At 47.7% G+C, this 26183-nt stretch overlaps 2 protein-coding genes across 2 annotated transcripts in view; both read right to left on the bottom strand.

The window, feature by feature from the left end:
* Window positions 1-2111: 2111 nt before the first annotated feature.
* Window positions 2112-11646, bottom strand: LOC116534950 (putative inactive carboxylesterase 4). The gene is made up of 5 exons (XM_032255753.1): window positions 11414-11646; window positions 8777-8921; window positions 6624-6757; window positions 4233-4386; window positions 2112-2513 (listed from the first exon to the last, which is right to left on the bottom strand). The coding sequence occupies exons 1-5, from the start codon at window positions 11584-11586 to the stop codon at window positions 2325-2327; spliced, it is 795 nt and encodes a 264-aa protein (XP_032111644.1). The 5' UTR covers window positions 11587-11646; the 3' UTR covers window positions 2112-2324.
* A 12609-nt stretch (window positions 11647-24255) lies between these two features.
* SLC6A2 (solute carrier family 6 member 2) overlaps window positions 24256-26183 on the bottom strand; it is a 50503-nt gene continuing 48575 nt past the window's right edge. Inside the window, exon 14 of the mRNA XM_032255752.1 lies at window positions 24256-25229. Within this exon, the coding sequence (XP_032111643.1) occupies window positions 25176-25229 (54 nt within the window). The 3' untranslated portion in view covers window positions 24256-25175. The remainder of the gene's footprint in view (window positions 25230-26183) is intronic.

The raw sequence follows: 26183 nt of genomic DNA, 5'->3' as shown, positions 1-26183 counted from the left end.
CTTTATGGACACTGAAATTTGAATTTCAGATAATTGTATGGTTCATGAAATAGTGTTCTTCTTTTGATTCCTTTCAATCATTTAAAAATTTAAAAACTCATCCTTAGCTCAGAGGCCATGCAGCATAGACACAGATTTGGCCCTGGGCCAAGGTCTGCGCATCTTTGTCCTAAATCAAGCCACAGATCAACACCAATTGATGCACCAAGAACCTCTTTCCATCTTTAAAAAAATGTAAAAATAAATAAATAAATAAATAAATTTAAAAAGTCCTGCTGAGGGAGAGGCTCCCTTCTGCCTGTCCTGGGGATTGGGGTCAGTCTGCCCAGCACAATCTGGCTTCTTACTTTTCTATGAGTCCAGGGAGATTGAAGCAAAGACGGGACACTGAGCCTCTCTCTTAAGTGATCTGGACTCGGGGCGGCGAGCTACCAAGGTAAAAATGCTCGTTTTCCACAACAGAAAAGAAATCTGACTACTTTCTAAAACTAAAATGGAGTCCTTAAGCTTGGGGGTAGATGGGGTGCTCATGCTGACTGGAAGCAAAGTGGAGCCAGAGAGAAGGGCACAGAGGGAGAGCAGGCAGCCGCCATGGCGGGGGCGCCGGGGCGAGTGTGCATGGAGGTGCCCAGAGCCACGTACAGGATCTGGGACAGAATCGATGCCAAATGTGGTTCTCCAATAAATAAACAGGGAAAGGGAGAAGTAGAGGGTGAGGGAGAGAGAGAGAAAGACAGACAGACAGGGTGGGGCAGGGGGAACAAGAGTAAGAGAGTCTAGGACTCTCATTTTGCAATTTCTGCTTCCTGTTTTTTCACAAAGCCCAGTGTCATCTCAGACCTCTGTTTCCTTGAAAAATTAATTCTCCCTTTAAAAAGAAGATTTTGAGACAAGGTCTTGCTTTGTTGCCCAGGCTCCTGTGGTGCAAACACAGCTCACTGCAGCCTAGACCTCCTGGGCTCAGGTGATCCTCCCACTTCAGCCTCCCATGTAGATGGGCCCACAGGCTTTCACCACCATGCCCAGCTTAAATTTTTATTTCTTGTAGAGACAGGGTCTTACTTTGTTGCCCTAGCTGGTCTCGAACTCCTGGGTTTAAGCAATCCTTCCACCTCCACCTCCCAAAGCACTGGGATTACAGGCATGAGCCACCACACCCAGCCGATCCTTTCTTGAGTAAAGTCTGGTCAATGGGCAACTGTTGCTAATAACCAATGAATTCTAAAAAATTCTCAAAAGTTCTAAAAATTCTTGGCATCCCCATTTTCTCTCCTATGTATCAGCCCTTGAAGTTTGGATGCTTTCCCCAAACAACTCTCAAATCTACCAAAATCCTCCACACCACTGGCTCCAGTGGGCACTCCTCAGCCTAGGTCTGGATTCCTATTGATCACCTCTTCCTTTGGCTTCCAACTGCTCTCCAGATGATGACAAAATCCTTGCCAGGGTCCTGTGTGGCATGGCCCCTGCCAACGTCCCTGCCCTCAGCGCTTGCCACGCTCCCCCTGCTCTCTCTCTCTCTCTCACTCACGATCGGGTGCACCCTCCTGCCACAGGACACCTGCATGTGCTGCTCCCCTCCCTGGACCTTCTTTGCTCCTGACTCACTGTTCACTTTTCCAGCAAGCCTTGCCCAGTAACCTCCTTCTGCCCCGGGACTCAATGCTTTCTTTAGATTCTGCTGTGGCATCAAGTCCATCTCCTCCACTGCTCTTGTCATAAGTGATGCTTTCTAATAATGTGATTCTGTAACTATTCATCTATTCCCTACATTACAGTGGAAGCTTGGGGAGGTGCTAAGTGTCTGGCTAGAATGCAGAGCCACATAGAGCCATGTAGTATCCACGTCCCCTCCACATGGACATCTGGTTTTGAGCCAAACAATGACCTCTGCCTACCTCTTGCTTTTGCCTTCACTTATTCACCTAGTTTTGAGGGAACAAATGAATGAATGAGTGAATTCTCCAGGAATCAACCCTGGTTATAAGGCTCTCAGTGTGGAACTGCTCCAGGCTTACATCCCACAAATGGGTCCATGGAACTTAGACCCTGAGAGACACAGACATTATCTCAGCCTGCTGCCCACTACCCAATATGGCATTCTGCACTGGCACATCAGAGGAGTGTGGTCACAGACAGGGCGCTGTACTGGCTGTCTAGGGCCATGAGCTGGAGTCCCGGCTCTGCCCTGATCACCTGCTGCCCTTGGCAAATCCCTTCCAAGCCCTGCGATCATTTGCCTAGCCGTGAAACTGGGAGGATGGGTGTCTCCTTGCCCTTCCTGCTCAGCCTTTGGCACTTCAGTGATTCTAGGAGAACATCAGCTAGAACCCACAGCAAGAGTGACCCCTGTGAATTAAGGAGCACAGAGCCAAAAGGGTGGGGACCTCCAGTGGGGGACCTACCTCAGCCAGAGGCTTGATGTTGCCTTTCTCCACCAGACCAGGAGTGAGGGCCACGCCACTCTCAGAAATGGCCCGGTGGAAGAGGTTCTTGGACAATGGAGAGAAAACCTGGGAGCAGAAAGGAGGGGAGGAGAGTTCATGCTCAGAAGTGGGGTCGGTGACTCTCTTGCTCTTCCAGGCTACCTCCACCCCACCTCTGCCTTGGCCTGTTTCCCTGACACTCGGTGGCTCAGTGGACACAATGACTCCTTAACTGGCTTGGTCTTCTTGCAGGCTCACCTCCCACCCAAGAGGTCCTCCCACCCAAGAGAACCTTGCTTGGCCTGTTTGCCAAGCTCAACTCTCACCTGGCCACCCAAGGGATCCTCAGTGGGATAGGGACAGAACACAGGGCAGGGACATAACAGGAGGTGTGGGCACAGATGAGCCTAACCAACAAACATATTAGAAAGGCAGCTTAGCGTTGCCTAGCCACAACTTACAATTCAGCATCTCCATGATTCAGATCTTATCCTAAAAAATGATCCCAGAAGCACACAAAGATTTCTAAGAATGCTCCTGCTGTTTACAATGGTAAGCACTGGACATAACCTAAGGGTCCAATGTTATGAGATTGGGCAAATAAATGGTTTTTCGTTCTTATTTTTAAATACTGTGCAGTTATAAGAGATACTATTATAGGACAGAATTTGATATTTTGTAAAATATTTATGTTGTACTATCATGTTCAGGAAAGTACTTTTGTAAAAATAAAGACAAAGATAGATAATAGCGACATGATAGGTAGATCGATTGATAAGTGGATGGATGGATAGAGGGTTGGACAGATAGATGTAAAGTCATTGAAACAAGACTAGAAAAATCCATGTCAAAGTCAGCAGAGTGACTACCCTTGGGTTGTGGGATGATGAATGGCTTTTGTCTTTCTTGGGCTTATCTGTATTTTTTCTTTTTCTGTACTTTAAAAAGTATAAAAATGTTTTCCACTGAGTGTTCAACCACAAAACCAACACAGGATTGAAGAACACTGTAGTGGGACTGACCCTCTGCCCACCTCGAGGCAGCTGGAGGGCTCCTACAGCTCCCGGCACCCTCTCATCTGGTTTTTCATCCCAGCTCCCCTGGTGTCTCCTGCACCCAACCCCTGCCCCAGCAGGACCTCTCACAGCCCCAGGTTGTGTTTGTGTCTCACATCCCCTGCTCCATCCCTCCCCATCCTCAGCTCCATCCCTACTTCCTCTTGCCACTTCCCCTAGCCCACTAGGCCCCTCAGTCACAGAGACGATTGCCTCCTTTTGGGGCATGGACCAATCATCAGACCATGCCAGAGGAATCCCCAATCTGCTCAGTGTCCACATTCCCTCCACAGGTAGATCTGGCTTTGAGCTGAACAATGACCTCTGTCCACCTCTTGTCTTTGCCTATAATTACTCATAACTTATGCCTAGCCCCACTTCCCAAGAGAAGGGAAATGAGTTCTTATGTTAAAATCAGTTGGAAAGAGAGAGAGAGAAAGAGCGGGAGAGAGAGAGAAAGAGAGAGAGAGAGAGAGAACTCAACCAAGCTAGAAGAGGACAATGTCACCATTGTAGGCTGCAACTGGAGATTCTTATGGCCCCAGGACACTAAAATGAGCTCTGAGCTTCCTGGGGGCCAAGGAGAGCTTGATCTTCAGCTCTCCACTCCCGATGCTGGTCAGTGAGTAGGGTCAGTCCTGAACCCAGGTATTGTAAGCAGAGGTATCCATAGTCGGATTCACAGGTCTCCAAGAGGTCCCATCAGCATCACATCAAGTATGGGGTTGGGGCTGATGTCAGGATCACTCACAAGAACAGAGACACTTTCTCCTCCCGCTGACTGTCCAAAGATGGTCACAGAGCCTGGGTTCCCGCCAAAGCTGGCAATGTTGTCCTGGACCCAACGCAGGGCAGCCAGCTGGTCCAGGTGACCCCAGTTCCCCCTGCTGTGTTCATCCCCTGTGCTGTGAGGAAAAACACAGGTTGAGGGTGGGGATCAGAGATGTCATGGCAGGACCTTCAGGACCACAGATGGGGCTGGGGGTGCTGGGCTTCAGCATCTCTGAAACCTTGCCTTATATTCCTACATTTGGTGTGTGATTCCACATACATTCAACCGGCAACTATTTACTGAGCATCTACTATATGCCTGACACTGTCCTATGAGCTGAAGCACATGTGAGAGCAAAACAGGCAAAAATTCTGCCAACACGGAGCTCCCACTACAAATCATAAGCGGATAAACAGACACGTAGAGAGGATATAACGATGTCAGGTAGTAAAAGTGCATTGAGGAAAATACAGTGCGGTAAAGAAAAACAGGGGTGGGACTGACGGTGCCATTTCAGATTGCAACCAGGGAAGGCCTTTTGGAGGCAGTGGCATTTGAGGTCTTGGAGCCAAAGACCTTCATCAAACAAGCACAATGAGCACATGAGCCTGCAAATAACCAAAGAAAGGAATTCCAGGCAGAAGAAAAAGCAAGTGCAAGGGCCCTGGGGCCCAGGGGAAGAAAGTGTGCGTGGGGAAGTGCAGCTAGACAGGCCCTGGGGCCCTGGCAAGGACTTCTGCTGTCATCACAGGGGACACGGGAGCCCCCGCAGGGCTTTTCACAGAGGCATCATGTGATTCAATGCATGTGTTAAGCGATCACTCTGGCTACTGTGCAGCTCAGCCCCAGCATAAAATTGGCAGGGATCTGAAACTGAGTATTAGGCTCATAACCCAGGCAAGAGACAGAAAACTTAGGCTGGGGCAGGAGCCAGGGAGGAGGTGCAAAGTTGTAGCTTCTGAGTGGATTCTGAAGGTGGAGCCACGAGGTTTGTGAGAAAAGAGAGTCCAGGCTGCCCAAGAGGCCTTCTCTGAGCCCCTGAGAGGATGGGGCAGCAGCAGCTGAGAGGAGGTGCCGTGGGAGGAGGAGGGGGTCTCTGCTGGGGAGGGCGTCAAGGATTCAGCTGGTCCCTGGGAAGAGCGGGGCACCCTTTAAAGAGCCAGGGGCAGAGAGGAGACAGTGAGTGACGCCTGTGGGCTTCAAAGGAGAGGTGGGCTGGAAACGGGGGCTCCGGGCGGCTCCCTGGGATCACTGGGAATTAGTGGAGAGGGAGAGGGAGACAAGACAGGCCGGCGGACAGGGGGGTGGAGGCACCGGGAAAGGGCTGGGGAGGAAGCATTTCACAGAGGCTGTGTGGCCATCGGCTGCTGCTGGGAGGTCCTGTGCGGCTGGGTGGAGAGCAGCGGCAGTCACCAGTGACCACAATGAGAGCAGCTGAGTGGTGTGGTCAGGAACAAACATGGCCGGCATGGGCGGAGGAGACACACGGAGGAGAGGAAGTGGAGAGAGATCATGAGGCAGCTTTATTGTAAGCGGGAGCAGAGATACAGGCTGTGGCTGAAAGGGATGTGGAGTCCCATGAAGGTGATACGGCCAAGACTGGCCTGGGGCGCCCTGCTGACAGGTAGACCAGAACCCATCCTCCATCTCCCTAGGTCTTCCCATCGGTGAGTGCAATCCCTCCCACAGCCCTCCCATCACTCACTCAGGATTGGGGTGCTGGGGGGGACACACTTAGAAAATGTTCATAGTAATTCCACCCTGCAGGAGTAATTGCTCCTGTCCCCGTGGAAATCTGATGGGGATGATTCCATCCTTGCTTCCTGCATTGCCAGATTTCAAGCAGAAAATGGGGTACGTGGGCCCCAACACTCCTCCGGAAAGGGGACAGATGCTCCCACACCCCACCATCTGCAGTCCCCATTCCTTCACCCACAACATGCACTGAGCTCCATTTGTGACTGCCCCTTCCCTCCTTTCTCATGAGAAGTCAGATGTGTCAATCTTCAATGCCTGGGCTAACTGTTATCTGCTATGACAGAGAAATGCCATGTGTGGAAGCAGCACAGGTGAAAAGGAGATGAGTCTTTCAGAGGAGGTAACTGGGGGCTGGGTCTTGCAGGATGAAGAGGAGTTCATCAGGTAGAATAGGCATTCCAGGCAGAGGGAACAGCACATGCAAAAGCTCAGAGGCAAGTGGATGAGTGTGGCTGCGGAGTGAGAGAGTAGGTAGTATCCACTTATGAAGGTGCTTTGATGCTTTGCTGAGGAACCGAGCTAAGGTCCCCTGAGGGCTGACATGACCAGAGCTGGGTCCTAGCTTCCTCATGTTGGGGGCCAAAGTGCAGGGAGGAGAGTCCAATTTCTTACCTGAAGAATCCCCAGATGCCAAGACGGTACTGAATCGTCACCACCACCACGTTTTCATGGGCAGCGAGGGGCAGCCCATCATAGGTTGATGCCCCACCCAGCAACAGCGCCCCTCCGTGGATCCACACCATCACCTGGGCAGGCGGGAAGCAACAGACCAGTTACAGGGCACAGAGCCAGGGAGCACCCAGAGGGTGCCTTGTTTAGGTCACAACTGAAGGAGGATGTTACCCAAAGTTCACCAGCGCCCAGCAAGTTTGCAAAAGGCAGTCTCTCTCCTCTATAATTCTCCCAACTGGGGCTCAAACCACCACCCCACTGTACACACCCTGGCTGCCCTTTCCTTTTACCCAGCCTCCAGTGCCACCTCCGCCAAAGGCTCTTCACACGGAGAACATCATCACGGGCACAGCAAAGGCTAAGGAAGTCTTGGTCTTGCCCTCACTTCTATCACCCTCAAGCCTGGACTGTTCATGCAGCTCAGCGTACCCATGGGGCAGCCCTTGTAACTCAGCTTCATCTCAGTTAACTCTCTCATGGTGAATTAAACTTTTCTGTGCATGAATGATTGTCTTGAGAACCACACATGCCTGTGATGGTGTCTCTTCCTCAAATGCCTCCTTTATGCCTCTGCATCCCCAAATTCTGAAATCCCACCCTAAAACCCACCACCTCCAGGATGCCTTCAATCATTTGACTAGCACTATCTGAGATCTTACTAAGCATCAGGAACTAAGTGAATACCCGAGGATGAGAGTGGATACAATTCCTAACACAAGGTTCTCTCATTTTAAAAGTCCACATATCAAGGAAGAAGAGTGGCTAAAATAATAATATTGTAGTAATATTATTAATAAAATATAAAAGAACTCATAACTATGTACCAAGTGCTGTTCTAAGCATGTGTAGTTCTAGAACCTGTGGCCATTCCTGGAGGTTCTCCCACCTCCAGATTCCCAGAGCCCTGTTTCTCCCACACCTCTAATGCCTGCCTGTCTCCTGGGGAGGAACTGAGCATGCATCCATCTTTGTGTGAAGGCTGACCCGAGGGCTGGCCTGCAATAACCTGCTGAAGGGAGAATATGACTCTACAGCCCAGATGGCAAGATCCTTGAAGGCAGGGGCTGCGTGGAGTGGGTTGATGTTCCTCTTTTCCCTAAAGCCCAGAGTCTAACTGTGTATATGGCGCACCAAGTACACAATAGATGAATGAATGAATGAATGAGTGAGTGAGTAACACTTTCTCCCACTTCCTGTGTCTTACGAAGCACATGTAGGGACAACTTCTAGTCCCGCGTTCGCAGGCCTGCTCTCTCACTCCTGGGCACCACGCCATGATGCCGCTGGATGCGACACCCTTTATTCCACCCTGGGGTGGCCTTCTTTGCCAGCAGACCTCCCTACCCTCCAACTTGCAGCTGGCAGCCTGCCCTATCTCTTGCCCTTTGTTTATTCGGGAAATGCTAACACATTGGGTTATCAGTCTTTGCCAAGACAATTAGGGAGGAAATTAGGTACAACAAAATCCCAGATATTTGGCCAAAGGCAAAAGGAAGTGCTCCTGGGATTTTCCAGGCTCTGCCCCCAACACCCATACCCAGACAGTGAAAGTTACCCCAGATGGATGTGGGTGTGCTGCAGAAAGGCCACATACGAGCTCAATGCCCCACTCCAAGTCAAAAGCACTGGTTTGAAGATCAGAAGACTTGAGCAAAAACTACCCTACTTGCGACCTCTCCTTTCCTGTCTGGGCCTCAGTTTCTCTATCTGAAATGGAAGAGTTGGGGTGTTGGCTTTTCTCTAAGTCTCTTCCACCTCTAACATTATTGGACATCATGTCTTGCCCACTCTGGGTATCAGATTTTTAATCTAGTAACTAAAAGTAATCATTCTCATCCTTCATTAGCATAAGGGAACTTGGAACAATTAAGATGTGCATTAAAGATGTACAGCAGATTCCCCCAGAGGCCCTGTGTCACAAGGGGAAACTGAGGTGTGGAAAACCTGTGTTTCCGTGGAGGTCCTGGGGTCCCTGAAACAATCCTGGCCTTTGCAGCCCCCTCCCCAAGCTGCCTTCACCCCCTTCTGGTGTGGCCCAGAAGATCCGGGGAACTGGAACTGACACGCCTCAACCAGGGGATCCCACGGCTTACCGGCAGCCTGCTTTTCTTGGCCAAGTCAGCAGGAGTGTAAATATTGAGGTAAAGACAGTCTTCAGAAAACTTGAGAGGAATATCCTCTTTTCGGTTGGTACAGAGCTCGGAGAGAAACTGCCCTGCCGTGGGATCTTGGGAGCACCTGGGTAGGGGAAAAGAAGAACCCCTGAAGTTCAGTGGATCTAAGCCAGCTGTCTTCTGGTGCAGCACCAAGGACTTGGAGGTTTAAGCCTGAAAATGACTTGATATTTACAAACTGAATATATTGGAATGGGTAGGAGGCTATCAGAGCCTTCAGGTGGTGGGGCTAGGACTCATTAAAGTCTCCTGAGACCAAGCAGAGTGAGAAGGGCTTCACACCCCTTCCCATTCTGGAGCCTTTGGGACTCCCAGCACCAAGAAAAGGAAACAAACAATACACTGATCTTCCCTGGGAGGTGACATTTCCCGCAATAGCTCAGGGGTGAAATCTTTGTGGGACAACATCAGGAAAACTGTGCTCTAGTCCTCTCTCTGCTATGCATTTACGAGGTGATTTTGGGTGAATTCCTTTCACATTCTGGGTCCCAATCTGCCAGGTCTAAGTGAGGGGAGTATTTCTACATAGGTCTTGCAGCCTTCACATGCCAAGATTTGACCATCAACCCATCCCAGGCAAGTGCTGAAAGAGCTCAAAGATCGAACATAGATGAACATGTGCAATAGTAACTGAGTCCTCCCAGTGCGCCAGGCACTGTTTTAAGTACTCTTTGTGTATTAACTCATCTAAGCCTCAGATCAGTCCCATTACATAGGTTCTATTATCTCCATGTTACAGATGAGAAAACAAGCCCAGAGAGGCTGGAGAACCTGACGTACATCACATAGCCAGGAAGATCCATGCCACGTGGTGCTTATACACAAGTATATTATAAGCAACAGCCCCAGATCTCAATGCAGCAGGAGGCAGGCATCACTGCCCCCACTATGTACATGAGGAAACTGAGGCAGTCAGGCTCCAGGATGACAGCTGTCAAGTGACAGAATCGGGGCCAGTAAAGGTGACTTCTTGCTTTTCATCCCAGGAAATTTTCCTACAGATCACCAGGAGTAAGATGCATAGCAATAATAAACGAAAGACATTCCAATGCAAAGAAAGGGGAAGAGAACTCAACCTCACTGGTCTTCAGATAAATGCAGACTAAAGAGGAAAATAATATAGCTATTATTGTTGTTGTTTTGCCTACCCAATAACCAAAAACATTTTTAAATTACCCCAGTCATTGACAACAGTCTGCTGAATGGAGGTTTTCATCCATCAATGGCAGGAGTGTAGCTGGAATATTTTGGCAGAGAAATTTAACAAAAGACATATATTCTTTGATTGAGAAATGTCATTTCTGGACACTTATCCTAAAATATTTATAAATGTACATAAAGATTTCACTACAAAATATTCATCACAGTGCTCTCTATAATATCAAAAACATCATATGTAACTTAATGACCCCAAATAAAACCTTGGGGAAACTAATTATGGTTCAATACCAAATGTAATGCAGGTGCTGATATATGCTGTGCTATTAAATGGTATAGAATGATGCTCATGACATACTTATAAATGAGCAAAGCAGGCATCCAAATTATCTGAACGTAGCTTCCTGTTTTAAAGGAAGAAAGGATAGCAGTAGGCAAAAAACAAAACAAACAAAAAAAACCTGGAATACAAACAAAATATTAGATGATAATACTTTATGACCTAAAATATCCACTATGAATCTATCAAGCTATTTTCTGTGGATGGTGGGATATTTTATGTGATTTCAATTTTCTTACTTTTCCTTCTCTGTATTTCCTAAATATTCTGTAATAAGTATATATTACATTTGCAGTCAAAAAAATAAAAACAGTAAACATTATTTGAAAAAAAAGGCGAGCCAGAGGTGGGCTGCTGGAAACCCCCCAAGTACCTGGCTGCACAGATGAATGGGGTCTGGTTTGATGCCTATAGGGGTCCTTGGTACACTGCGGAGTGGTGGTGAGGCCAATCAGAACCTTTGGGTTTTTCTTCCCAGCTTGGCCAGGGTGACTGCACACACCTGCCATTGTTCTCCTCAGGAACAGGGAGCTGGGCACACCTGAGAGTTGAGCACTTGCTGAGTGGCCACCTCAGTACACTTCCCACCCACACACCTCCTGACTCATCCCTCTCCCCAGCTATGCCAAAGTTCAAGACAGGGAAATTCATGGGATCCTTACTTTTGATCTCCCTCTCCTGCTCAACTGCTACCTTGTTTCCAAGGCACTTGTCCTGTTCTAACATATCACATCATCCATGGAGTAATTTGCGTGTTGTTTCTTACCTGTCTCCCCCTGCTAGAATGCACGCTCCATGAACCTAGGGATCTTTGCTTTGTTCCCTAATAGATCCCAAGAATCCAGAACATGCCCAGCACACAGTAGGTGCTCAATAAACATGTGTTAAATAATGGACTCTAGAAAGCTGTGAGAGTTCTGGAATGTTCTTAAGGATCTACAATGATCTCAGGATTCCAGAGCAAAGTATCAGCCCATCGGGGGACTGCCTTGACTCCTTCCTGCATCACATCGAGGCGAACATCCCACTGAAATGTGCCAAATCCACCCCTGGCTTACATAGGAGGGTAAGAGGTGGCATTCTTCACGAAGCTCCACGGTTCTGCAGGTTGTGGTGGAGTAAACCTCAGGGGTCCAAGAGGAGGCTTGGCAAAAGGGATTCCCAGGAAAACGGCCACAGGCTGTGCAAATCCTTGCAAGTTGATGAACTTCCCCAGGACTTTACCATGCATGGTGTCCACCACAGGTGGCGAGGAATGGTGCCCTGCTGGACATGGAGAATAAATCAGAATGCATCAGAGGTGAAAGGCTGGACAAGGGTTCCAGGTGGGGTCTGCCACTTTCTAGGTGTGTGACCTTGAATAAGTCACCTAAACCCTCTAGGCCTCAGTTTCTCCTGATGTAAAATAGGGATGAGGATCACTGTCCTTCCTAACTCATTGAGCTGGTTTAAGGAGCAAATTAGAATTGGAGGCATGAAAACATCCAGCCAAAAATCAGTGCAAGAAGGAGAGCCACTAGGAAAGAATAAGACATTTAGCTTCCACCTTAGAAGCTTTTGGAAACATTTATCCCTTAGAATCCTGGCACTGAGCCGCTAGCTGGCTGAAAGGATGAACAAGAGCTGCCCTGTACTCTCAGAAGCACTGACTCTGACAGGGAAGGGTCACATATACACCTGACCCTGCAGCTGGAAGGAAGTGGCTGTGTCCTGGAAGAGGTATCCGTAAGGCAGTCCAGGAACTAGAAGAGGGGTAAGGCCTTCTGATTGAGGGCATCATGGAGAAGCTGGAACTTGCAGTAAGGAAGGATTGAATAAGGAGAGATGAGAAGCAGGGAGTGGTACAGAGCAGAGAGAAGGAAGGGAATGTGCTGAGGCTCAGAGGCAGCAGAATGCAGAGCTTGCCTGGAGGAGGGGGCGTGGCCCAAGTGCAACAGGTGGAGTCTGAGGGGATTGGTAAATAGTCCTAGAATGAGAGAGTGCATGTCAGAGAGGGCCTAGAATGACAGGTGAAGTGCTTGACTTTTGTTTAGTGGACAAATAAACAGCAGGAACTGTTCTGGATAAAGAAAATGATTAGGTCGAGGAAGATTCTTCTGGTGACCCTGGGCAGGTCTGATCCATTCTTGCAGCACAGACAATGCTTCCTCATTGAGCTGAAATTCATTTCCAAAAGCCTATGCATCAGTCCTGGTTCTACCTGCCATGGGACTGTGGTGGCCTGATCTGATCTTTTGCCTGTGGCCTTTCAGACACTTGATTGTGCTGCCCACCCCTCAGGTCCTATCTGGCTCCAGAGAACTCAATTTTTCTAAGCTTCCCTCCTAGGAAATGATTTCCAGCCTCTTGTCCTCACAGTTGCTCTACTTTGGATACAGACAAGACGTCAAGACCTCCATCAAAGTGGAGCCAGAACAGAATAGAGCAATTCAGGTTTGATTTTACAGGGGAATATCCAATTAGAATGCAAAGCCCAGTTACACAACAGCATCCATGTTTCATTAACAGCCAACCCCATACTGAGAATATTCAGCTTGTTTTTTTTTTATTGTTGTTGCTAATTACAAATGACGCTGAGATGAAGTTCCTTGGAAAGATGTTTAACAACATAGCAATTACCAGGACCCATTAGGTAAGTGGTGTAATGTCAGCACTTCAGGAAGTTAAGGAGGGCAGATCACTTGAGGTCAGGAGTGTGAGACCAGCCTGGCCAACATGGCAAAACCTCGTCTCTACTAAAACTATGAAAATAGTTGGATGTGGTGGCATGTGCCTATAATCTTGGCTACTCAGGAGGCTAAGGCAGGAGAATAGCTTCAATCCAGGAGGCAGAGGTTGCAGTGAGCCGAGACAGCATCACTGCATTCCAGCCTGGGTGAAAGAGTGAGACTCCATCTAAAAAAAAAAAAAAAAGAAAAATAGAAAAGAAAAGAAAGACTTGGTCTCTGACCAGTTTAGGGGAACATGGAAGGTAATGAAGACCAAAGAGCTGCCTTGTGATGCTGGGTCCCTGTTTTCACAGGCTTGGTGGAGATGTCAGTGGAATATCCTGGCAAGATGGCACCATAGGACGAGCACACTTCAATACTGGAAGGAAGCCTGGCAAGGGAGCAGGGGAGAATCTTCTCCTAGACGGTGAGGGTGCACACCATGAATGTGTGTAGCTTCATTGAAGATGCCAGTGTGAGAGGAAAGGGAAAAAACAAAAGTTCAAACAGAGGGACCACTACAACTGAGGCAGAAGAGCCATTAGAGTTTTGGGGGAGAGAACCTCCCGGTGTCCTGGAAGCCCAGGGAGGAAGAGGGCGAGGCGCCGGCTATGAGTGCTGAGGGCTTCAGAGAGGTGGAGATGGGACAAGGCTGAGCGGAAACCACTGGGCTGGCCTTTCTCAGCTCAGGATTCCCTTCAACAAGGTGATGTAGATGGCAGCCAGGTTGCCAAGGGTGAAAAAGTGGGTGAACGAGGGGAGGCAGAAACAAGAGTGGGAACAAGAGCAGTTGCCGCTGATGTGATATGAAACACAAACCGTGTGGGCACCTACTCCGTGCCAGGCATGCATTCCAATTTGTTTAAATGCATCTTCAAAAAAGCCTTGCTGGGTAGGCATCAATATTCCCATTTTACAGAGGAGGAAATTGAGGAAGTGGAAGCAGCCGGTATGGACTTCCTAAGGAAGGAAATGGATGGCATGGCCAGGAGTAACCAGAGGTAAAGGAATATTCAGCTCCAAACAGGGTTCCTCTCTTCCTCTGCTGTTACACACAGTTCAGGGCTCTCCCAGTGTCAGGCTGCCAGAAGGAGGACAGGGTGCAGGCGGGGCCTGGGCTGTCAGGATTGCGACCCAGAGACAGGCCCAGGCATGATTTCCCGGTTGACCTTGGGCAAGTACATTTCCCTGTGTGAGTCTCAGTTTCTCCGTCTATAAAATGGCCCTGGGGGTATTAAGAGGCCCCTCCCTGCACCCCTGAATGTACCATGTGTTTTGCTTTCTGTATTCGGACATCTGAGGCCTTGCTGACCTTGGAGAAACTCTCCTTCCCAGGGTCCTGCCAACCCAGAACCCACACCCCAACCACCTCTTTGATCCAGTTGCCATGCCCTGGCCACTACCCACCTGCCCTAATCACGCCAGGGCCAGGTACCAGACAACTAGGGACAGCCCCTGTGCCCCAGAGCCCCCTGAGTTATCCCAACTCACCAATCCTCAGCCTGCCTGCCTGCCTTGCCTCTTCTTTCTAATGGAAGCCACAGTAAAAGCCTCTTGGGCTCAGATCTGCCCCCGCCCCCTCCCCCTGCTCTGCTGCTTTCCCTTGTGTCCCATCCCCCACCTCACTGGTGTCCCCTTCTGTTGGAAATATTCGTAAGAAACTGTCTTTTTCATGGCAAGAGGTCCTGATATAGCGGCCTGACCACAGCTCATATTTTCTATTCATACACTACTTTTTTTTTTTAACAACGCCTTTATTTGTCCACTCCCTTTTCTGTGCTTTCTCCACACCAGGAGCTGTCCAGAGCGCTTTAGAAACAACGACCCATTCCTCCTCACCAGAGTCCAGTGAGGTAGGTAGCACTGCCACCTCTATTTCAGAGAGGGGGCAACCCAAGCACGGAAATGCTCAGTCCCTTGCCTAAGGACACACAGCGAGGAAGCGCCCAGCCGGGACTCAAACCCATGCACTCTGGCTCAGGCTCTCGATGCTCTTAATATTCTACTAAGCCGCGGTCCGTGATCCGGCCATGACCGGACTCTTTAGGGGACAGTAAACTGAGCTGCCTAAATTCCTCGTGTGTGCCGGCTGCCGGCCTGCGTGGGGGCGACCAGTGCAGGGCGGTCTCAGGGTGTCCATCCTCCCTGCGTCTCCGCGCGGCCGGGGCTGCCCGGGCTCAGCTGCTCCAAGTTCCAGTCCGTAGGCGCGCGGAGCTGGACCTGTTGTGCCTTTGCCTTTCTACGCATCTGCGCCCACCGCGACCCAGAACAAGGATTTCCAATGTGCCCCGCATGTTTGTATTTCAGAAGGACTCACCCCAAGCCATGGAACCGGAGAGAGTGGCCAGGACAAGAGCACGGAGCCACATCCTGGAAGAGTTTCAGCCCTCTGGGCCTGCGAGGTCTATGTGCAACTCAGAGGGACTGCGTGGTCCAGTCTCGGAGCCCAGCCCCGCCCCCAGCTACCGCCCTGCGCTGCCAATTGCCTAATATTACCCGTATCGTGAGATATAATCAGAAACACCTGCCTTTCCCCAGGTCTCACTGGGCAACTCCCACCCACAGTTTACCCTATTTCATCAAAGCAGTCTGGTCTGTACTCTCAGGTTACAGAGAGCTATAAACTCGCCCAACTGCTTGTTGCAGGACTCTAATCTCTGTGCGCTGTGACGGCCCCCAAAGGCCGCGCTAGCAGGAAGATGCTTTTAGGCAAAGGGAAACTTTAGTCTGAGGTCCTAAGAAAAAGCTTGAAAATTTTAGAGCCACTCACAGCCCCACAACTGCTCAACTGGGTGACTTAGCATGCATCTCAGCTCCCAGGGCTTGTGTTTCCTAGCGTTCCAGACTCTCACGTTTGGAAGTGATCTTATATTTCATACACTCCCCTTTCTGATGCCTGAATTTGCTTCACAATGTCTTGCCAATTGGCCCAGCCTCCTGTCACACACCTCTAGTGTCAGGGAAATCACTACTTTCCAAAGCAGGGGTTTTTGGACAGAATGTAAAAATGAATTCCATCTCTCCAAAGCCCCTGGCTCGAATCATCCATCCATCCAGGTACCCATCCATTCTGCGAACATTTACCAAAATGCCTGGCACCTGGCCACATATAATGGATACAAAGACCAATTCAAGACATGGTTCGACTTCTCAAGGGGTCACTATTGGTAGACAAGACGGGGGCGGGGGGAAGGAGCAGCAGGGGTGAGGTCAAAGCAATGTGAAATCTGATGCTCTGACATCTGAGGTCTTGCTGACCTTGGAGAAACTCTCCCTCCCGAGATTCTGCTAACCCGGAGCCCATACCCTAATAAACCTCTTTGATCCAAATTGCCAGGGCATGGCAATTTGGATCAAAGAGGATACAATGTGCTCCAGGCACACCTGGAAACCTGTCATTTACAAGCTGCTGGAAACACAAGGATGTTGCTTAAAGCCTCTTTCATGGGATCATTCAAATGTCCAACAATCGAGAATTCACTGAACACACTCTGGTACAGCTGGCTAGTCACTCAAAATGGTGATGTGCACATCTATTTATTGACAATAAAGACAGTCACAATCTTTTGTGAAAAGAGAAAATAACAAATTATAAACTGTTATGTGCAGCAGGCAGTTCCTCAAAAAGTTCAACATAGAGTTACCATATGACCCAGCAATTTTCCTCCTGGGTATCTACATAAGAGCACTGAAAACATGTTCCTACAAAAACTTGTACACAAAGAGCAGTGTCATTCATACTAACCAAAAGTGGAAGCAACCCAAATGTCCATGACATGATGAATGTGTAAATAAGATGTGGTCTATGCATGCAGAGGCATATCATCCAGTCATAAGAAGAATGTGTTGGCCGGGCGCGGTGGCTCAAGCCTGTAATCCCAGCACTTTGGGAGGCCGAGGCGGGTGGATCACGAGGTCAAGAGATCGAGACCATCCTGGTCAACATGGTGAAACCCCGTCTCTACTAAAAATACAAAAAATTAGCTGGGCATGGTAGTGCGTGCCTGTAATCCCAGCTACTCAGGAGGCTGAGGCAGGAGAATTGCCTGAACCCAGGAGGCGGAGGTTGCGGTGAGCCGAGATCGCGCCATTGCACTCCAGCCTGGGTAACAAGAGCGAAACTCCGTCTCAAAAAAAAAAAAAAAAAAGAAGAATGTGTTACAATGTGGATGAAGCTGGAAAACATCATGGTAAAGTAAGATGCCAGGCACAAAAGGACACATGTTGTAGCATGCTTTTTATATGCATTTTAAATTACACATTAATTTAACATGTCATAGGCATATTAGGCAGAATAGGCAAATTTGTGGAGGCAGAAAGTGATTGCCAGGGCCTTTGGAAGGGGAAAGAGACGGGAATGAGGAGTGACTATTAATGGGCATGAGGTTTACCTTGGGGGTGGTAAAAATATTCTGGGATTAAATACTGATGATGTTAGCACAACTTTGGGAATATACTAAAACCCACTCGATCGTACACTTTAAAAGGCGAACTTTATGATATATGACTTACATTTCAATAAAATAAAGACATATTTTTGGAAAATCTGGATAAGTATAACATGGTCCCATTTTAGTAGTGACATACCCCTTTATTTGTGTAGGAAAATACTGGAAAGCTATACATCTAATTAGCATTACAGCAGCCATTTCCTGGCCGTAATCTTGTCAGTATTTTTACTTATTTGTATTTTCCACTTTTATTTCTTCATACATTTATTTGACAAATATTTACTGAGAGCTTACTCTCCTGCAAACACTGTGCTGAGAGTTTTGTATGCAGGATCTCAGTTCTCAAAATAACCCCCGTGAGATTAATGCTATCTCATGATCTGAAATTGATTTCTGTTGTGTAAGCCACCCAGCCTGTAACATTTTGTTCTGACAGCCTAAGTAGACTAATACATAGGCCCAACCCAAGTTTCCCAAAAGAAACTAAGGCCCAGAGATGGGGAGAGATTACCTAAGGTCCCACATCAACTCAATGGCAAAGTCAGAACCAGAACTTCACGCTTCTGACTTCCAGCATGGTGTGGCTGGCAGCCATTTCTTTCGTTTTAATACATCAGGAAGATGTTCTAATTAGCAGCCTTATCTAAGGCAAAACACCATGATTTTGTACCAAATTGCCTTGTCAGTTCATTGACCCAGGATGAGCATGGTAGGGCTGAAGGGTTAGAAATGGCCAGGGGAGGCTGGGCACCATGCCCAACCTCCCCTGTAATCCTCACACTTTGGGAGGCTAAGGTGGTAGGATTGCTTGAGACAAGAGTTCAAGACCAACCTGGGAAACAAGACTCTCTTATAGTCAGGGATTGCTGTATTGTACAAATTTGGCCAGTGGTGTGTAGGCAGACAGTGGAGGGGTTCCATGGAAGCTCCTCTCCTCCAGAATGACAAGAGATGACTCAGCTGGCTTCTGCCTTTACCTTTTCTCTCTCCCTCCCCCTTTCTCCTGACTGAAAGGTGGGCAAGCTGTCTGCAGGTGGATTCACCATCTTTTCTCCATGAGGATGAGCACCACATGCAATGGTTAGTGGAACAAGAAGCTAGAAGGCATCTAATTTTTAAATTACTTTTTAAAGCAGCGCCAGAGCCATCAGGGGCTTCTGGACACATCCAGGCAGGGGACCCTGTTGAAGTCCTTCTCTAGGACAAAAATTACTTCCCCCTCTTCTTCCTGCTCACCACCCTTTCCCTGACCCACTGCCTGTTTGTTATAAGAGAGTAAGGAAATCCCATTTATGAAGAAGCCACAGTTATGTTTCTGTTAGATGCAGTCACTTGCATACTAATATATATGTGCCTAATCTTTGTTTTGGCTTGTGAGCACAGACTGAACTTGTATCTGGCATAAGGAACCAGAGACTACAGGATTGAGGGGTGGGGTTTGGAGAAAGCCAGGATACTTTTCCTGGGAGACAGGGAGCCTCTGTCCGCACTGAACTCTTACTATGTGATCTAGGGCAAGTTGTTTGCTTACTAGCACACTGTAGGCACTTAAATATACATACACATATATATATACAGGTATTGATCGGCTTACGACCTATGCAACTTACAACCATTCGACTTTACGACCACAATCACTGGCCACGACTGCTCCAGTTGTACTGGTAATGCAGTGTTTTACTTAAACCTGACGAATGTAAAAATAAGAAACGAAATGGTGTAGAGATGATACAAATGGCATAAAATGAACAAAGAAAATTATGATATATAATAATAATGAAAGAAAATTATGATAAAATATGACTTAAACATCATTTATAACATCATTTCACAGTACTGTACATATAGCCTACTCAACTTATGACCAAATCATGTTATGACCGGTCTGTCGGAACCAATCGTGGTCGTAAGTCGAGCACTAGCTGTACATATTTTTGTTAAAATGAGGCATATATGTGTATAACACGTATTATGTGTGTTAAATTACATATATGTGTACAACTTATATATGTATCCACATAAGTAAAGATTTGTTTTTAGCATATGCATTTGCAATTGAAGAAGGGATGGAAGTAGAGGAGGACTCATGTCCATACCAGTCTGAATGTGTTATTCCCATGTGGCCGAGAACCAGGGAAGGGGGCAGATCAGTGGTTAAAGACACAGACTGGAGCCAGACTTCCTGGGTTCAAATCCCAGTTCCATCAACTAGTAAGTTATTTCCTCTGTTTGTGCCTCAGTTTCCCCATTTATAAAAGGGAATACTCATGCTAATAATCATGCTACCCCATGGAGTCATAAAGAGGATTCAGTGACTGACGTTTGCAAAGAACTCACAGCAGTAACTGACGCAAGGTAAGCCAAACTGTTCACTAACTGAAGGCCGCTCAGCCAACTGGCCTTGTCCAAGGTGCTGATGGTCCTAAAGCCTTGGTCCTCGTGGAACTCCAGGGCTTGTGTGGCTGCAATGTGGCCTCATCCTCTCAACTGAGTGTTTTAATGAAGACGGGCACTCCTTGTGTTGTGTTGCCTTTCCAATTCCAAAACTCAAGGGCAAGGGCTCCACAACTGTAACGGTGGAGCCCCAGATCCCCTAACCTTGTCTTTGACACTCCCTGGTCTGACTCTGCAGCTCATTTGACCGGCTGGAGCTGCAGTACTCTCCTTATGTGAGCGAGTATGCCTCAAATGCATGCCCTACCTTGTCCCTTCTCCCCTTGATAGGGGTTTGTTACCACCAAGTGACTGCAGTTGCGGGTCAGGGGTTAATGGCAACTACTAGGGGGTAGTTTGGTGGCTGTGGTGCAAGAAGAGAGGTTTATCAGGGTCCTGGGAATGGCTTGAGGTGGATGGCAGGCAGGCACCCTGTTGCTGGGTCAACTGTAATCAGGGGCTGCTGTGGTGTTAGGCCTCTCTTCTTCTGACTCTGTGTCTGCCCCTCCTGGGCCGGGGTCTGGAGTGCAGCCTGGAGCTGCAGGGGTGTGAGGAGTGCTCCCTACCTAACAACCAACCCCTGCTGAAGGGACGGTGGCTCTGTGGCTCCTGGGCATTCCAGGCTGTGGCCCTTGCTGGGTTTTCTCTGGGGACAGGGTGGCCCCCCCTTGATATCCTGCAGCTCAACCTTTGCCCGCATGCCCTGTTAGTCTGGCCTGACCCAGCTTTCCCCAGGCCTGAGTCTGACAGAACCAGTAGCTGATAGGCAGGAACCAGGACCCAGACAGTTGTCAGCTGTTTGAGGAGTGTGCCTCTGTCTCCTCCCTTTCTGGGTCATAACCGAGACCAGGGTTGGCCTAGAGTAACATCTCTCATGCTAGTAGTCTAATGGGGTCTGACAGCCAAGGGCTCATGGGGCAGCTGGGTCCTGAAGGAGGCAAGGTCTGTGGAGCTCGGGATTTCCAGAAGCTTCAACTTCCTGCCTAGGTGGTTGCATGCACTCAGATCCAGGGAAACTTGGACTTGGCTACCCAGACCCAAATTCAAGGGCATCATCCTAAGGAGGGCACCATCCTAAGGAGGGGATCTGAGAAGACGAGGAAACAGACACTGATTTGGCCTTATGAAAAGCAGTGGTAGCTGGGTGGCCTTTGAAATTGGCAGAGGTGGTGAGAGGAAGAAACAGACATTCACCCTGTAGCTGACATTGAGTGAATATGCAATAGGATAAGCTGTGTAGCTGGTACTATTCTGAATAAAATATTAACATTTAATCCTGCCTGTGACCCTATTGGGGGTCACTACTGTCATTCCCATTTATTGATGATAAACGGAGCATAGGGAAGTTATGTAACTTGCCCAGGTATTCACACTGCGGAGTGATGGAACAAGGGTTTGAATCCAGGCACTGTGGCCCCAGAGAGTTGCCCTAAGTGTACATTACCTTGTTTCATCTTCCAGAAACTCCCTTGTGGCAATCTTATTCTCACTCTTCAGAAAGAAGAAAGCCTTTGAAAGTTTTACATAACTTGTCCAAGATTCCACATCAGTCAGTGGTAAAGCTGAGACTCAAATCCAGGCCTAGGCCAACTCTGGATCCTTCACTCCTTCCACTAAACCAGAGGTCTGCAAACCACACACTTCAGGCCAAATCCAGCCCACCACTTGATGTTTACAAATAAGGTGACCATGCTGTGACAGCAGTTGAGAAGTCGCAACAGAGACCTTTACAGAAATAGTTTGCCAAGCTCTGCACTAAACTCACAGGATGAACAAAAGGCAGCAGCTCCGGCCTTTATCTGTCTATGCCTGACAAGGTAGCCATTTATGGCTTCATATGAGTTAGCCCATCAACTTTATGCCAGGTCTCTGAGTGTATCTCATAGGGTCAGAAACAGAAAGGACTTTACAGAATCACCCCATCCAACATTTTCATTTTACAGCTGGGAGAGCCAAGGCTTAGCAATGACTTGTCCAACATGACTAAATCATCCCATAAGAGTAGCTGGTCTCAAGTGGACACTGAGGGGGCCAATGCTCCCAGTCCCGTGCAAGAAACTCCAGTTAGGTGACCAAGTCCTTGTAGCTCTGCAGTCCCTTCCCACAGTTCTGTGGTGTCTGTCAGGACTTGTCTGGTCCCCACCCCACCTTATTTCCGTAGGACACCGAATTTAATATGTAGGGGACCTGACTTTGCCCTTCGGTAGCTGTGTGGCCTTAGGCGGGTCAATTCTCAACTCCAGCCCCGGTTGTCTCATCTGTCCAGTGGGCATGGTGTTCCAGTTACTGCCTATCTTGCAGGATCATTGTTAGGGGTAAAAATGAGATATTTGCTGTGGGATGATTGATAAGAAAAGTCAAGCCAGGCCCAGTGACCCACACCTGTAATCCCAGCTACTCGGAAGCTGAGGCAGGAGACTTGCTTGAGACTGGGAGTTTGAGACCAACCTGGGCAACCTAGTAAGTCACTGTCTCTACCAAAGCCAAAATTAGCCAACTGAGGTGGCAAGTACTTGTAATCCCATCTCCTCAGGAGGCTGAGGTGGGAGGATCACTTTGAGCCCAGGAGGTCAACACTGCTGTGAGCTGCCATCGCACCACTGTACTCCAGCCTGGGTGATAGAGTGAGACCCTGTCTCAGAAACAAACTAACAAACAAACAAAGTCAAACATAATGTGGGGTGATGGAGATTCAGAAATAAGGTCTATTGTCATTCTCATTTAGTTTGTGTTGAAAGGCAGAGACCGATGTCGTGTATCATCAGAAGAGAGAGGACCCCAAAGATAATATATACTTGTGGGTTTTAAATATTTGAAAATCTGATGAATGTGTGGACCCTCTTTCCCAAAAACTGAGCTCTAATTCATTCAAACAAAAATTTGCATTCAATCTCAGAAGGTTCTGAAAAATTTTGAAGCCCATTCATGAATACTTAGTTCTGACTACTCCTGATCCACTGTACAGAGGAAAAAATTGAGCCCCAGAGAAAGACTACGTATATCAGTGCCTTTGGGAAGGAAATAAAAATGAAGCTATCCAATCTCCAGAAATAGGATGGGGTGCAATTAAGTTGGGGAAAATTCAGAAGCCTACCAGATGCCTAAAGTTAGGCTCATCTGTGTTTCTCCAGCTTCTCCTACTGCGTTGTCAGCCTAAGGGAAGGGTGGAAGCCTGGGCAGCCAGCTCCTTCATCACCCCCGCAAAAGATCTGGACCAGCCTCCCTCTCCTCCTCCCACAGGATCACTGCTCACTAGATCTCGGCAGGCACAAGGGAATGCCGGAAGCACAGCTGCCTTCTGTTTGATTCACTATAATAAAGCCCAGCTCCCATTCTGGGTTGAAACAAAATGATCAGAATGATAATAGCCTCTCTGGGATGTCTGCCCAACTCCAATTTGTGAGGCCAAACCACTCCTACCCCAGGATCCTTGGCATGAATGTGTTTGCATCTCCCAGCGCTGCTGTTCAAGGCTGGCTTACGACTGTCCAAAGAAAACCCTAAGAGCTGCAAATTGAAGGGACCTTATGGGTTGCGTAACCTTCCTCCCACAATTCCACCTGACATTGCATCCCCAGGAGACATTGCCTGCTATCTGCTTGCATATTTCCAAAGCTGGAATTACTACTTCCAACAACAGCCCATTCTCTGTTCTGGTCAAATCTTGCAAGCTATCTTCCTGGACTTCCTACCATTGGTAGTATTTCAGCACTTGGGCCCACCACACGCTCTCTGACAGCCTTTACATATTTGAAGACATTGACTGAATACTTGTTTGACAACACCTCTTTTATATTGGCGTCACTATCTGCTTGCTGGCTTGTACTAAAAATAATTACCTGTAAGTTCACATCCTCTCCAAACAATGACAACATTCAGTTTACATCTTCCCCAAACAGAGACTTAGATCTTCTAAGGGTCTACATGTAAATGTATCCCTCTCCCCAGAAAAATTCACACATGCACTAAATTGTGTATTTAATTCAATCAAACAGGAGGTTCTGAGCCCCTTGAAACTCAGCCTTAGAAATGAAAACTAAACTAAATTAAACCTGGTATTACTTGGTGCCCTGTTTTTATTTAAAATATATGTTGATCGTAAAGCTAAGATTACAGATTTAACCCCTTCCAATCTCCTTTTCCATAGGTTCTAAAAAGAGTTATTTGATTAAAAGGTGGGTCACTATGACCAGAAGCTCTTCTTTACTAGCTGGAAGCTGATCATAGACACACCCATTTACCTTACATAATTTGTAGCATTCTACCTTCATGAAAGAAAGCATTCGGAACTCCACTACCAGATACATAGCCCAGGAAAAACTCTTTATTATTCTGTACACTTATATTTCCACAAAGATAACAGCTTTCAAAATAAATCCAAATCAGACACAGAAATCTGCATGACATTGGAACAGTCCATGACACAGAGAGGACAGAATTGAAACAGTCTTTATTTACACAGAAGCAGAGAGACAAAGGGATGAGGGCAGGTACCCCAAAAGTGACTTCGCATTCACCAATGTTTCAGTGGCTTCTGCAACCACAGCAGAGCTGTGGATCCCGGGACTCACAGGGCATGACAACGTGTTACCCTCCAATGCCTCAAAACAAAAAGGTTGGATTAAAAACAAATACCAAGTGTTTCTGGAATCAGCTAAAAATATCTGAGAAAGAGGAACTATTGAATGTCCAGAAAAATCAAAGTTCTGAAGGCTAGACATCTGACATTTCTCTGATAGAGAGATCATTGGTCATCAGTTCATTCTGGAAAATTCTTAAAGTTAGGTGATGTGTTTCCTTCATTGCAAATGTAACAGGAGAACATCATTATGGAGACATGCAGGGATGTCTTTAATGGAATGGGAACTTTGGTGATCTGATACAACCCCTGATTTTAAAGACAAAGAATCTTGAAACCCCCAAAGATGAAGCCACTGTCCTCAGGCCACCCAGCTAGTGGTCTGCACATCCAATTCTGTAAAACTCTACATGCTGTTCTGTTTCCACCACACTACGTGCCTTCTCTGTTTTTCTCTCTTCTGCAGCTTTCAAAGGAAATAAACAAATGAAGTGAGTTCAATGGACTTCTTTACTAAGAAATGACTTATTTGGTAAGAATGCCTCAGTCTCACATTAGTGAGGCTGGAAAACAGAGCATATGTGAGGAACTGGCTCCCATCTGAGCGGCAACTCCCTTTGAGAATTAAGGCAGCTTCGGGGATTTCTGTTCAGCAGGATATCTGGCAGTTGGTAGCTCTCTTCCTCTCTTGTCTTGTCTTCATCTAGAGTGAAGGCTAACAGGTGGTTGCTAAATAACTAGACACTGAGTAGATGTAAATGTGATGGTCTCAAACTGATACTTTACATTTCATGAAAAATAATAATTCTTTAAAAACCTGACAAAATATCAAAAGTGTCAAGTGTCATATACAGTACACAGCACCCTTGTCCTAGGTGACCTCTGCTATTAAAAAAAGGCTACAAAAAGGAAGTCAAACATGACTTAACATAACAGAAAGCACATACTCTCTCTCCATTACATGTGGGTGGGAAAGGTAAACACAAATAGTCCTAAGCACCTCCGCGAGAACTTCCAAGGGCTTTCTGGGTACCCCCAACCTCCTGGGGGACCTGGACTTGGAGCCAGGCTCCGTCCTCCGCCCCCCGCCCCCGGCAGATTCAGGAGCCAACTTCTGCCTCAAGGCAGCACCATTGTGTTGGTTCGGTGTTGATTCAGCTAGCACCATATCTCCCATTCACCCCTGGGACAAAGGTCTGGAGGCCGAAGGGGCCACATGCAGACGGCAAAGAGGAAATGGCAGGCTCTCTCGGAAGCATGCCCCTGCTCTAATGCACACAGGCTTTGCTGACTGCTTGCTCTCATTTCAGCCAAGTAGACTCAGCTTTTCATGTCCAACTGTTCTGAAGAGTGATTACGTTCATCAAAAGAGAGCAGCTGAACAGTTTCCTCTCTGGAAACCAGCTAGAGGAAAATACATGGCATTCTCTCACGTCTTCCCATCCTCCAACACGTTGTTCTTTTGCTAAGAAATAGTCCCTTGGCACTTGAATGAGTTTTTTAGAAATGACAGCGCTGGGTGAGGTGAACCATATTGTGCAGGGAATTTCAAAGTGCTCTGGGCTGAGAGTTGGGGGATGCGAATTGAACTGAAGGTCCAACTTGATCTCTCAGTTGCTGAGAAACCTTGAGCAAGAGTGACTGAAATGCTGAGCCT

This window comes from Sapajus apella, unplaced genomic scaffold, assembly GCF_009761245.1.
Source record: "Sapajus apella isolate SASKATOON/1434 unplaced genomic scaffold, GSC_monkey_1.0 scaffold90, whole genome shotgun sequence".
Classification (NCBI taxonomy): Eukaryota; Metazoa; Chordata; class Mammalia; order Primates; family Cebidae; genus Sapajus; species Sapajus apella.
This window is presented reverse-complemented; position numbering and strand designations above follow the sequence as displayed.

Bases quoted from the DNA above. Each gene is read 5' to 3' on its own strand.
- LOC116534950 (XM_032255753.1), bottom strand. From the start codon at position 11,586: ATGCATGGTAAAGTCCTGGGGAAGTTCATCAACTTGCAAGGATTTGCA. The intron at 8,922-11,413 runs GTAAGCCAGGGG...TCCCCTACCCAG, and splicing joins GCCACCTCTTACCCTCCTAT to GTGCTCCCAAGATCCCACGG. The intron at 6,758-8,776 runs GTAAGCCGTGGG...CCGCCTGCCCAG, and splicing joins CCAAGAAAAGCAGGCTGCCG to GTGATGGTGTGGATCCACGG.